Genomic DNA, 12888 nt, shown 5'->3' on the forward strand with positions numbered 1-12888 from the left:
TAGCATTGCAATGGTGAGATCCAGTGTTGATGTGTGTTAAGGGTTTTGGAGGCAAGTCAGCTGCACTCACAGCAGAGGTGGCTGCTATCACCACAGTGAAATATAGATAATCTTAGTGATTGCAATGATGTCAATCAAGCTTTGATCTGGGATCAAACCTGAGTTGTTTTCTTTATAATTTGATCTTAAATGAGTGCAAGGTATTTGCATTTTACTGTTTTAATACATAAAATGATAAATTGTAAATTGCATCATGACAAATCTGAAATCAGCTTTTGTTCCTTTTATAAGTCTTTGCACTTGTCCATGAGAAGTTGCACTCTAATAATAATCTAATTCAGAATTTACCCTTTTTTTAAACCCAGGACTACAAATCATATTTCTTGTGCAGATTACTGGTTAAATCTTGGCAGATATTTCATTCCTTCTCTCCTTCCCCAATCTTTTTGCATCCCACAGAATCTTAACTGAGTATTCTACAAGTGGTACTACACCATTAAGTTTTCCAAATGCCCTGAGATTCTCTGATGCAGAAAAGACCATTACTTTTGAGACTGCTACAAAATAAAGATTTCTTGATTTCCTTTGTAAACGGTTCACTGCTTATGAGATTGATATGCTGATATTGTTTTGGTTTTAATTTGTATCTTTCCTAGTAGAAAAGGTTTATTTGAAATGTATAATGTTAACTCAGTGAATGCAGTAACAAACATTCCACTTGCCTTTAAGAAAGTTTATTTTGTTTTTGTTCCTAAATGACAGGTACTTTGCAAATGAACCGTTCGCAGATATTCATCGTGTAGAAGGACTGCGCGGAGTCTACATTGCTACACAGACGAGTGGGTCTTACACTGAAGAGAACATGAGATCAGTGATTACATTTGATAAGGGTGGAACCTGGGAACTATTGGAGGCACCTGCTTTTAACAGTGACGGTGAACGAATAGACTGTAAGGTATGGATGGTAATGACAGGAAGGGACAGATCTATCTTGTCAGCAAGGCTGAGAAAGTGTTTTGGGAAGTGCTGAATGATAAGTATTAGACTGTGAGTAAATTGTTAAGAAATATTTAAACACTAATCTCCAGAGTGAAATGGAAATGATGAGCTAAGGAAGCATCGCCCCTTAGTTTCAAGGATGGGATAAGTTATAATGGGGAGTAAAGAAATCACAGCATTAAATTATTTTGTACTTGTATTCGATATAGAAGGCAAAATAAAGTGGGGGGGGGGAATAGTCAGGGTCTAAGTGCCTAATGACAGTGGTAATCAGAATTGAGAAGAAGCAAATTGAAAATTTAATGGGACTGAAAGACAATGAATTCCCTAAAAAAGGAACAATAGGATGAATGTCATGGTTCTATAGGTGGCAGCTGAAAAGGTGGTGATGCACTATTTTAAAATACCTTCCATTCTGAAATAATCCTATTAGATTGGATGGTAGTAATTGTAACACTGTTACTGGGGAGTAACTTAAAGTTGAGGTTACTGGAATGCATTGTTTTTTGTTTTGTAGATTGAGCGCGGTTGCTCACTCCATCTGGTACAGCAGTATAGTCTGTTGTTGAATTTTCAACGTCGTGGAGTCCCTATTCTTTCCAAAGAATCGGCACCAGGCCTTATCATTGCTACAGGTGATGCTTTTTGTTTTCTTTTTCATAAACCTGTTAAATTGTTATTTAGTACTGAATTTTGGTACTAAGTAGCAGTTTATTAGCAATAATGAAATGTTCACCGATATTAATTCAGAAGTCATTTCGACAACAAAACAGGCTTTCCTTTGTATCTTGTGAACTGATCGTCTTTGTTAGTTGAATGTTTGTGTAACTTTTATTTTGTCACACTCTTCTGTAATAGATAGGATTCTTAGAAATATGTGTCATAGTGGCACAAAAAACAAGATATGCATAGTCTTGCACTGCAGCCAAACTTGGATTTCCATCAGTTTACATATGCTCTAAGTTTTTATTTTCTCCTTGTGAAGATTACTTATTTTGATGCGAAACACAATGACACAGATTTTTCTATGCTGAGAATATATAAGTCCAAACTCTTGTTGTACTTGTGTCGACAACAGCTGTTGTGTTTCAGTACATTTGTATGAGAGAAATTTCATGAGATTAAAATCTTTTTTTTTTAAAGAATCGCTGTTGAAAGCGAAACACTCAAAGATCTGGTTTATAGGAGTTACTGGACTCAAGCGCATTAAAGGATATGGCATCCAATGCTGGTTGATGAGCTTTTAAATAGTTAATGCATTAAGTACAAGTTAATAAATGTCAGTTTTTAAGATAATTTGATTTCCTCTTGTTTTTCCGAGAGATTTTAAAGCTACTAAATCAATGGAAATGGCTTATCTACACAAAAAAGCCAAAAATCTAAGAATTGGTGAAATTTCAGAATTCTGCAAAACTAACAAGACATTGTTGAGAAAAGTGACAGTAGAACACAAGAGGCTTGCAAGAAACAGATTGTAAGAGCTTCTATAGATATTTGCTAATTAGAGAAATTAAATTTTTTTGCCATGGAAAAGGGAACTGATGATCTCTTTTGGAATAATGGCGGATTGTTGGTTAAGAACAAATGAGGATCTTGAGGAGACTGACACTGATATTATTGGCACCTGAGAAATTAGTGACATTGAAAGGCAATTAATCTTCAGGACCAGATTACCTATGTAATTGAGTTATGAAGGAGGTGGCTATGTAGATGGTAGATAGAATGGTTGGCCCTTAATACTCTACTAATTCATATAACAGTTCAGTGGAAGGTAGCAAATGTAGTCCACTCTTTAAGAAATGAAGAGGAGAAGGTGTGAGGAATTATAGTTATCAGCAGTAGGGATAGTGCTGAAATCTATTATGGAGGAGGTAAAAATAGTAACTTATACATTTTAAAAAAGGAATCCAGTTTGACAAATTATTTTCAAAATTTATTGAAGTTACAACTAGTGTAGATAAGAGTGATCCAGTTGATTTGGTATTTTTTGGACTTTTAAAAAGCCTTCACTAAGGTGAAGCACATAGGATTAAACAAAATTAGAGCACATGGAGTAGGGATAATGTACTGTTCATAATCTGTCTTAATGATTTTGGACAAGGATCAAGTGTGATATATCTAAGCCTTCTTAAGATGTGAAGCAGGAAGGCAACGTGGGCTGTGAGGAGACTAGACTTCAGAAAATACTGATGGAATGGACATGATAGATGGAAAATGTATCGTAAAATGTAAGTTCATCACTGGTAGAAAATATAAAATAGCAGTTTCAAAGGTATTGTTCGGAATGTTCTGGGTGTCCTTTTACATAAGTCACTTGAAGTAGCATGCAAATGTATAAACAAATAAAATGCCAGTTGGTATGTTGGCCTTTATTAGAAGACTATTTCCATACAAATAGAACAATGTCTGTATTTTTATATGGAAATATTAAGTACTGATCTCATCATCTGAATGAAGGAAAGGTATTTTTGCAATCTAGGGAATGTAGTGAGGTTGACCAGATTGGTTCTTATGATAAGGGATTTGAAAAAGGATTAAGTGGAAAGATGGGCCTGCGTACTCTAAGTTTTAAACAAAATAGTACAATGGAAAGAAACAAATTCCCAAGGCACAACAAGGTAGATGATGAATTGGTCTTTCCTCTAAGAAATGGGAATCACAATTTTAAAATGAGTGATGTGCCTTTCAGGACAGGGAGACGAGTTTTCTTTACGCAAGGAGCAGTAAACCTTTGAAATTCACTACCTTGGACAGCTATATGTAGGTTTGGTATTTGAATATATTCAGGGCAGAGATCAGGTTTTATTTTATAAGATGTTAAGAGAATCATTGACAATGGGGTTAGTGTAGGAAAATGACACAAGGAGCAGGTTAATTGTCTTGCTGATCTGCTAAATGACCTGCCCTGCCCCCCCAAGTTTCTTATGGATGAGTAACTGTATAGTGGCCTTGAGGTCAAGACAACTGATGTTTAACTAAACAGTTTGCTTCCCTTAACTGATAAGTGGAGGTAATTGGAACTTCTGATTTTATTTGTTATTGTCATTTGACTCGGTATGTATATTGGTAACAAAGATGCATTTTCTCAGTTCTCAGTACATGTTATCTCACTGGTGCAAATGTAGTAACTATAGCACTCTTCATGCTGCAAAAATTTGTTCCCCAATTATTTCTTTGGTTAGTACATATCTTTACATATTTCCCTTAAGACTTTGTAATGTGTTATTTAATGAAAAGACGTATGGTAAATCCAAAATCTGCATAATTAGTATTTTCCATTTATGTTGAACATCAGTAATTTTCAGAAATGATTTAATGTCTATTTCTCCTCTTCCTTTAGGTTCCACTGGCAAGAATTTGGCAAACAAACCAAATGTATATGTTTCAAGTAGTGCTGGGGCTCGGTGGCGTGAGGTAATATCCTTTTATCCAACTTATTTTATTATCCTTTAACTAGCTATATTTTAGACCAAATTTTAAATCATTGTGGGGGGGGAGGGAATATGTTTTTAAAATGGGGAAATGTTGCAAGAACATACAACAAAGTGCACTCAACTTGGTATTTTTTTTTCAATCTGCAAGTAATGAGCAAATAGGATAAATAAATTGGGCCAAATTTGAGTTTTTAAGTGAGAAGATTTGAATGAGAGACTAAAGAACTTTAAAGTAAGAGGGAGGGGAAGATCTAGAGGACACCACAGGAGATGAAATACTATGTAATATCTGCAGAAACTATCTCAAATCATGAGTGCAATGCATCATGCTAAGGAAAAGGGTAAATGAGATCTTAATGTACAGTTCAAAAAGGGGCATTATTGCCAAGAAGTGAAATTTGACCCAATTTGTGCAGTTAGAAATATCATGAATGATGAGATGAAGGGGCTCAGAGATTGCAAAAGGCATTATGCATCACCATTAAAGCCACCAATTCAGTATTAATGCCAACTAGAGTATCCTCCTCATTCATGAGATTGCGGGACTTGCTGTATGTTGAAGATTATCAGACATACTGTCTATTTATTATTACCTACTGTGATGTTAAAAGAAGTGACTATTACAAGTTTTAATCTGAAGCTATCTGTCACAGAATCTGGTACTCTATCAAGATTATTAGCATTTTATTTAATTGCTGAATTCTAATAATAAAAAAAAACACTTGATGCTCATAAATAGAATTTGGTCTAGACTGTGGGTTGGCTAACCCATCTCATTTCTGTAAAACATTTCTGGTGGGCAGTTCTATTACAACCCTTGGCCATTCAAAAAGCAAATGGTTATTCAGTTATTATGTCATGGCTGTTTGGGAGCTTTTTTTGTGTAAATTAGCTATTATATTAGTAATGTAGGCAATGGAAGAAAATGTTATAATCCATGAACCAGCATAATCAAAAATCATAATCCACTCTATTAACTTGGATTCACAGTATTGCTTTTGAAATGGACTGATAAGACTTTGCACAGCAAGTCGAGCTGCATCTAAACAATCTCGTGTTTGTGATCAGAGGTTGCTGATCTGTATTACGTAAACTTTATAGTTGAAGAGTTGACATTTTCTCATTTGTACGAAGTTTGCGACTCGGTAGCCATTGCTGGATGGGATATTCAACTCAATGTAATCCCACCTTCTAATATGCCCATAGCTCTTCATGTTCACAGCTAGGTATTTTGTTTTTTAGTTACGTTTGGAGACATATAGTATACTTGACTTGTGAGTTAAAATGGGAAAAATGCAAATCATACTGAATCACTGAAATACAAATCACATTTAATGTTGGGCTGTTTACCACAGGAGTGGAAAAAATAAGATTTAGAAAGTTTGTTTTTGCATCTTTTATACTGATAATGGCGGAGGTTTGGGTTGTCAGTTCTTGGACCAATGTTTAATGTATTGCATAGATATTTGACAATTGAAGGAAAAGTACCATAGCAGTGGAAGTAATTGTGTTCTGAATCCTACTGTCCCTCTTGTTCAGGCCCTCAAGGGTCCTCACTTTTATTCTTGGGCTGATCACGGAGGCATCCTGTTGGCAATTGCTGAGGGATCACGGACTAATCAAGTGAAGTGAGTAAAGAATTTACTACCTTTTGAATTTTAACAAAAGTATGTTCATTATTAAAACATCTAAAAATCAAACATTTTATTTTTGGCTGGTGTTATAACTTCACCTACAATTTTTATATATATATATATATAAAAAAAAGTGTATATATATAATATATACATATAGACACACACGCATATCCTGGCTCTCTTGCAATACCAGTCATTCAGGACATCTGCTCAGTCTTCAGCTGTGATTTTGTGGGTAGCACTGACTACTACAATCATAGAACATAGAATACTACAGCATATTACAGGCCCTTCGGCCCACAATGTTGTACAACCCTCAAACTCTGCCTCCCATGTAACCCCCCACCTTAAATTCCTCCATATACCTGTCTAGTAGTCTCTTAAACTTCACTAATGTATCTGCCTTCATTACTGACTCAGGCAGTGCATTCCACACACCAACCACTCTCTGAGTTAAAAAAAACCTTCCTCTAATATCCCCCTTGAACTTCCCACCCCTTACCTTAAAGCCATGTCCTCTTGTATTGAGCAGTGGTGCCCTGGGGAAGAGGTGCTGGCTATCCACTCTATCTCTTCCTCTTAATATCTTGTACACCTCTATCATGTCTCCTCTCATCCTCCTCCTCTCCAAAGAGTAAAGCCCTAGCTCCCTTAATCTCTGATCATAATCCATACTCTCTAAACCAGGCAGCATCTTGGTAAATCTCCTCTGTACCCTTTCCAATGCTTCCACATCCTTCCTATAATGAGGCGACCAGAACTGGACACAGTACTCCAATTGTAGCCTAACCAGAGTTTTATAGAGCTGCATCATTACATCGCGACTCTTAAACTCTATCCCTCGACTTATGAAAGCTAACACCCATAAGCTTTCTTAACTACCCTATCTACCTGTGAGGCAACTTTCAGGGATCTGTGGACATGTACCCCCAGGTCTCTCTGCTCCTCCACACTACCAAGTATCCTGCCATTTACTTTGTACTCTGCCTTGGAGTTTGTCCTTCCAAAGTGTACCACCTCACACTTCTCCGGGTTGAACTCCATCTGCCACTTCTCAGCCCACTTCTGCATCCTATCAATGTCTCTCTGCAATCTTCGACAATCTTCTACACGATCTACAACACCACCAACCTTTGTGTCGTCTGCAAACTTGCCAACCCACCCTTCTACCCCCACATCCAGGTGGTTAATCAAAATCACAAAAAGTAGAGGTCCCAGAACAGATCCTTGTTGGGACACCACTAGTCACGACCCTCCAATCTGAATGTACTCCCTCCACCACGACCCTCTGCCTTCTGCAGGCAAGTCAATTCTGAATCCACTTGGCCAGAATTGTCGGCCTATGAGTTTGACGTCAGTGGTGGGTAAATTGATGGAAAGTATTCTTCGGGATGGTATATATAATTATCTGGATAGATGGTCTGATTGGGAACAGTCAGCATGGATTTGTGCGTGGAAGGTCATGTCTGATAAACCTTATTGAATTTTTTGAAGAGGTTACTAGGAAAGTTGATGAGGGTAAAGCAGTGGATGTTGTCTATATGGACTTCAGTAAGGCCTTTGACAAGTTCCACACAGAAGGTTGGTTAGGAAAGTTCAATCGTTAAGTATTAATATTGAAGTAGTAAAATGGATTTAGCAGTGGCTGGATGGGAGACGCCAGAGAGTGGTGGTGGATAACCGTTTGTCAGATTGGAGGTCGGTGACTTGTGGTGTGCCTCAGGGATCTGTACTGAGTCCAGTGTTATTTGTAATATACATTAATGATCTGGATGATGGAGTGGTAAATTGGATGAATAAGTATGCAGATGATACTAAGACAGGTCGAGTTGTGGGTAATGAAGTAGGTTTTCAAAGCTTGCAGAGAGATTTAGGCCGGTTAGAAGAGTGGGCTGAAAGATGGCAGATGGATTTTAATGCTGATACATGTGAGGTGTTACATTTTCATAGGACTAATCAAAATAGGACATACATGGTAAATGGTAGGGCATTGAAAAATGCAGTAGGACAGAGGGATCTAGGAATAATGGTGCATAGTTCCCTGAAGGTGGAATCTCATGTGGATAGGATGGTGAAGAAAGCTTTTGATATGCTGGCCTTTATAAATCAGAGCATTGAGTATAGGAGTTGGGATGTAATGTTGAAATTGTACAAGGCATTGGTGAGGCCAAATTTGTTGTATTGCGTACAGTTTTAGTCACAGAATTATAGGAAAGATGTCAACAAAATAGAGAGAGTACAGAGAAGATTTACTAGAATGTTACCTGGGTTTCATCACCTAAGTTGCAGGGAAAGGTTGAACAAGTTGGGTCTTTATTCTTTGGAACATAGAAGGTTGAGGAGGGACTTGATAGAGGTATATAAAATTATGAGGGAGATAGATAGAGTTGACGTAGATAGGCTTTTTCCATTGTGAGTGGGGGAGATGCAAACAAGAGGACATGAGTTGAGAGTTAAAGGGTAAAAGTTTAGGGGTAACATGAGGGGGAACTTCTTTACTCAGAGAGTGTAGCTGTGTGGAGCGAGCTTCCAGCAGAAGTGGTTGAGGCAGGTTCGATGTTGTCGTTTAAAGTTAAATTGGATGACTATATGGACAAGAAAGGAATGGAGGGTTATGGGCTGAGTGCAGGTTGGTGGGACTAGGTGAGAGTAAGAGCTCGGCACGGACTAGAAGAGCCGAGATGGCCTGTTTCCGTGCTGTAATTGTTATATGGTTATATAACTTCCCTGGATCCCATGCCATCTGACTTTCTGAATAAGCCTACCGTGTGGAACCTTGTCAAATGCCTTACTGAAATTCATGTAGATCACATCCACTGCACTACCCTCATCTATATGCCTGGTCACCTACTCAAAGAACTCTATCAGGCTTGTTAGATAAGATCTGCCCTTCACAAAGCCATGCTGACTGTCCCCGGTCAGACCATGGTTCTCTAAATGCCCATAGATCCTATCTCTAAGAATCTTTTCCAACAGCTTTCCCACCACAGACGTAAGGCTCACTGGCCTATAATTACCCGGACTATCCCTACTCCCTTTTTTGAACAGGGGGACAACATTCGCCTCCCTCCAATCCTCTGGTACCATTCCTGTGGACAACGAGGACATACAAGATCCTAGCCAGAGGCTCAGCAATCTCTTCCCTTGCCTCGTGGAGTAGCCTGGGGAATGTTCCGTCAGCCCCTGGGGACTTATCCATCCTAATGTATTTTAACAACTCCAACACCTCCTCTCCCTTAATATCAACATGCTCCAGAACATCAACCTCACTCATATTGTCCTCACCATCAAGTTCCCTCTCATCAGTGAATACAGAAGAGAAGTATTCATTGAGGACCTCGCTCACTTCCAGAGCCTCCAGGCACATCTTCCCACCTTTATCTCTAATCGGTCCTACCTTCACTCCTGTCATCCTTTTGTTTTTCACGTAATTGAAGAGTGCCTTGGGGTTTTCCTTTACCCTACTCGCCAAGGCCTTCTCATGCCCCCTTCTTGCTCTTCTCAGACCCTTCTTAAGCTCCTTTCTTGCTTCCCTATATTCCTCAATAGACTCATCTGATCCTTGCTTCCTAAATCTCTCATATGCTGCCTTCTTCCACCTGACTGGATTTTCCACCTCACTTGTCGCCCATGGTTCCTTCACCCTACCATTCTTTATCTTCCTCACCGGGACAAATTTATCCCTAACATCCTGCAAGAGATTCCTAAACATCGACCACATGTCCATAGTACATTTCCCTGCAAAAACATCATCCCAATTCACACCCGCAAGTTCTAGCCTTGCAGCCTCATAATTTGCCTTCCCCAATTAAAAATTTTCCTGTCCTCTCTGATTCTCTCCTTTTCCATGATAATGCTAAAGGCCAGGGAGCGGTGGTCACTGTTCCCCAGATGCTTACCCACTGAGAGATCTGTGACCTGACCCGGTTCATTACCAAGTACTAGATCTAGTATGGCATTCCCCCTAGTCGGCCTGTCCACATACTGTGACAGGAATCCATTCTGGACACACTTAACAAACTGCCCCGTCTAAACCCTTGGAACTAATCAGATGCCAATCAATATTAAGGAATTTAAAGTCACCCATGATAACAACCCTGTTATTTTTGCACCTTTCCAAAATCTGCCTCCCAATCTGCTCCTCTGTATCTCTGCTGCTACCAGGGGGCCTATAGAATACCCCCAATAGAGTAACTGTTCCTGACTTCCACCCATACTGACTCAAAAGAGGATGCTGCTACATTACCCACCCTTTCTGTAGCTGTAATAGTATCCCTGACCAGTAATGCCACCCCTTCTTCCCCTTTTCCCCCCTCTCTATCCCTTTTAAAGCACTGAAATCCAGGAATATTGAGAATACATTCCTGCTCTGATGCCAGCCAAGTCTCTGTAATGGCCACTACATCATAATTCCATGTATGTATCCAAGCTCTCAGTTCATTCACCTTTGCTCCTGATGCTTCTTGCATTGAGGTACACACACTTTAGCCCTTCTGCCTTACTACCTTTACACCCTTTATTCTGCTTCTCCTTCCTCAAAGCCTCTCTGTATGTTAGATCTGCTTTACTCCATGCACTTCTTTCACTGCTGTATCACTCCATGTCCCATCCCCCTTGCAAATTAGTTTAAACCCTCCCGAACCATGCTAGTAAACCTACCTGCAAGGATATTGCTCCCCCTCGAGTTCAGGTGCAACCCATCCAATCTGTCCAGGTCCCACCCTTCCCAGAAGAGTTCCCAATGATCCACAAATCTAAAACCCTGCTCCCTGCACCAACTCCTCAGCCACGCATTCAATTGCCATCTCCTCCAATCCTTACCATCACTGTCATGTAGCACTGGCAACAATCCTGAGAACGCCACCCTTGAGGTCCTGTTCTTCAGCCTTCTGCCTAGTTCCCGAAACTCACACTTCAGGACCTCATCCCTCTTCCTGCCTATGTCTTTGGTACCAACATATATCACGACTTCTGGTTGCTTTCCCTCTTGTACCAGGATGTCATGCACCCGGTCAGAGACATCCCGGACCCTGGCAACCGGGAGGCAACAAACCATGCGGGTGTCCTCCTCACGTCCACAGAATCTCCTGTCTGCTCCCCTGACTATAGAGTCTCCAATGATGACAGCTCTCCTCTTCTTCGTCCCACCCTTCTTCACCACAGACTCAGACTCAGTGCCAGAGGCCCTGCCACTGTGGCTCACACCTGGTCAGTCGTCCCCGCCAACAGTATCCAGGACGGTAAACTTATTATTTAGAGGAATGGCTACAGGGGTGCTCTGCACTACCTGTCTGCTCACCTTCGCGTTCTCCCCTCTGAATGTCACCCAACGACCTGCTTCTAGCAGCCTAGGTGTGACTACCTCCCTGTAGCTCTCATCTATGACTGCCTCATTCTCCCTTATGAGTCGAAGGTCATCCAGCTGCTGCTCCAGGTTCCTTACACAGTCTTCCAGATCGCCCAGCTGCATGCACTTCTGGCAGATGTGACTCTGCGGGAGAGGGGTGTTCTCCCAAGACTGCCATATCTCACATGAGAGGCACATCACTATCTCAGGAGGCATTGTAAAAACTAACTGGGAGCAAGTTCGTCCTCCGCCTCTTCTCATCGAAACCTCTCGAGTCAAAGCCTTAAAGCTCCACTCCTTCACTGGCCCACTCACTCACTGGCTGCTTTCCACAGGCCAGTGATTTTAAAAGATTCAAATTTGTATCATAATGCAGAGATTGGGGCACAAGTTTCGCACCTTCACTGACGCAATTCTGAAGATTTGCTATACTGTCATAGGTGTACCATCTTTTGGATTGTTTTCATTCCCAGGCCCTTCTGCACAATTTTTGAAGAACAGGTGAGATTTTTCCTGTGTACCTGCCAACACTTGCTGCTTAGCTGTCATCACAAAAACAGTTTGGTCAGAATGACATGGCTTTTAGTAGGGATTGGCAGAACACTAAATGACTCGACTCTCAGTTCCTGTATTCAAACAGTGAACAACACTACTTTGAATATTTACGGTATCTTCTGCTTTTACTTTCTACAAGATATTGTTTCAAAAATGAAAAGAGAAAATGTTGTATTTGTATGATTTTACCTTTATCAACATTTCCCAAGGGACGTGTGATGTGAAAGTGACTAAGACTGTGCAACTACAAACTTTTTCTCAGTTTTGAAACAATATTTTGGAGAATATAAAGGCATAAAATATTGGAATTGTTAAAAGTCAAGTAATATAGGTGTATTATAGTAATATAGTCATGTAATACATTTAAAGTCATAAATTTGTCTATGTGAATACTTTAGGCTTTTTTCATTTCTTTATAGATTTCCATTATCCATTGTATTTTGCTTTAGTGTTTTATTGTATGATATGAATTTCAATGCTTTGAGAATTTGATGCAAGGAATAGATGCTTAAAGAGCAAACTGATACAATATTTGCATTTTCATTAATGTCTTTCCTTAAACAGGTATAGTACCAATGAGGGAGAGACATGGAAGACCTTCAACTTCACTAAAGCAGATATTGTTGTATATGGATTGCTTACTGAGCCAGGAGAAAAAAGTACCATTTTCACAATTTTTGGATCATTTGCAGATCAGTCCCACAGTTGGCTAATAATTCAGATTAACACAACAGCAGCATTGGGTAGGTCTATGTTGTATTGATGTTTTGCTGTTAATGAAACTTGACCATTGCTTCCCTACTTAAAACAGTCACATTATATTACTAAATGAGCAATTAAAACTAATTTTCTTGGAAGGAAAGAAGACATTTATAATTCTCCTTGCCCATTTACTTCTGAAGACATTTACTTCCAT

General features: G+C 39.6%; 1 protein-coding gene across 2 annotated transcripts in view; it reads left to right on the forward strand.

The window, feature by feature from the left end:
* sorl1 (sortilin-related receptor, L(DLR class) A repeats containing) overlaps positions 1–12888 on the forward strand; it is a 244381-nt gene that overhangs the window by 100300 nt on the left and 131193 nt on the right. For both annotated transcript variants that reach the window (XM_072238121.1, XM_072238122.1), the window contains exons 9-13: positions 763–955; positions 1517–1634; positions 4340–4413; positions 5973–6061; positions 12537–12715. In XM_072238121.1, coding sequence (XP_072094222.1) covers positions 763–955; positions 1517–1634; positions 4340–4413; positions 5973–6061; positions 12537–12715 — 653 coding nt within the window. The remainder of the gene's footprint in view (positions 1–762; positions 956–1516; positions 1635–4339; positions 4414–5972; positions 6062–12536; positions 12716–12888) is intronic.

This window comes from Mobula birostris, chromosome 20, assembly GCF_030028105.1.
Source record: "Mobula birostris isolate sMobBir1 chromosome 20, sMobBir1.hap1, whole genome shotgun sequence".
Classification (NCBI taxonomy): Eukaryota; Metazoa; Chordata; class Chondrichthyes; order Myliobatiformes; family Myliobatidae; genus Mobula; species Mobula birostris.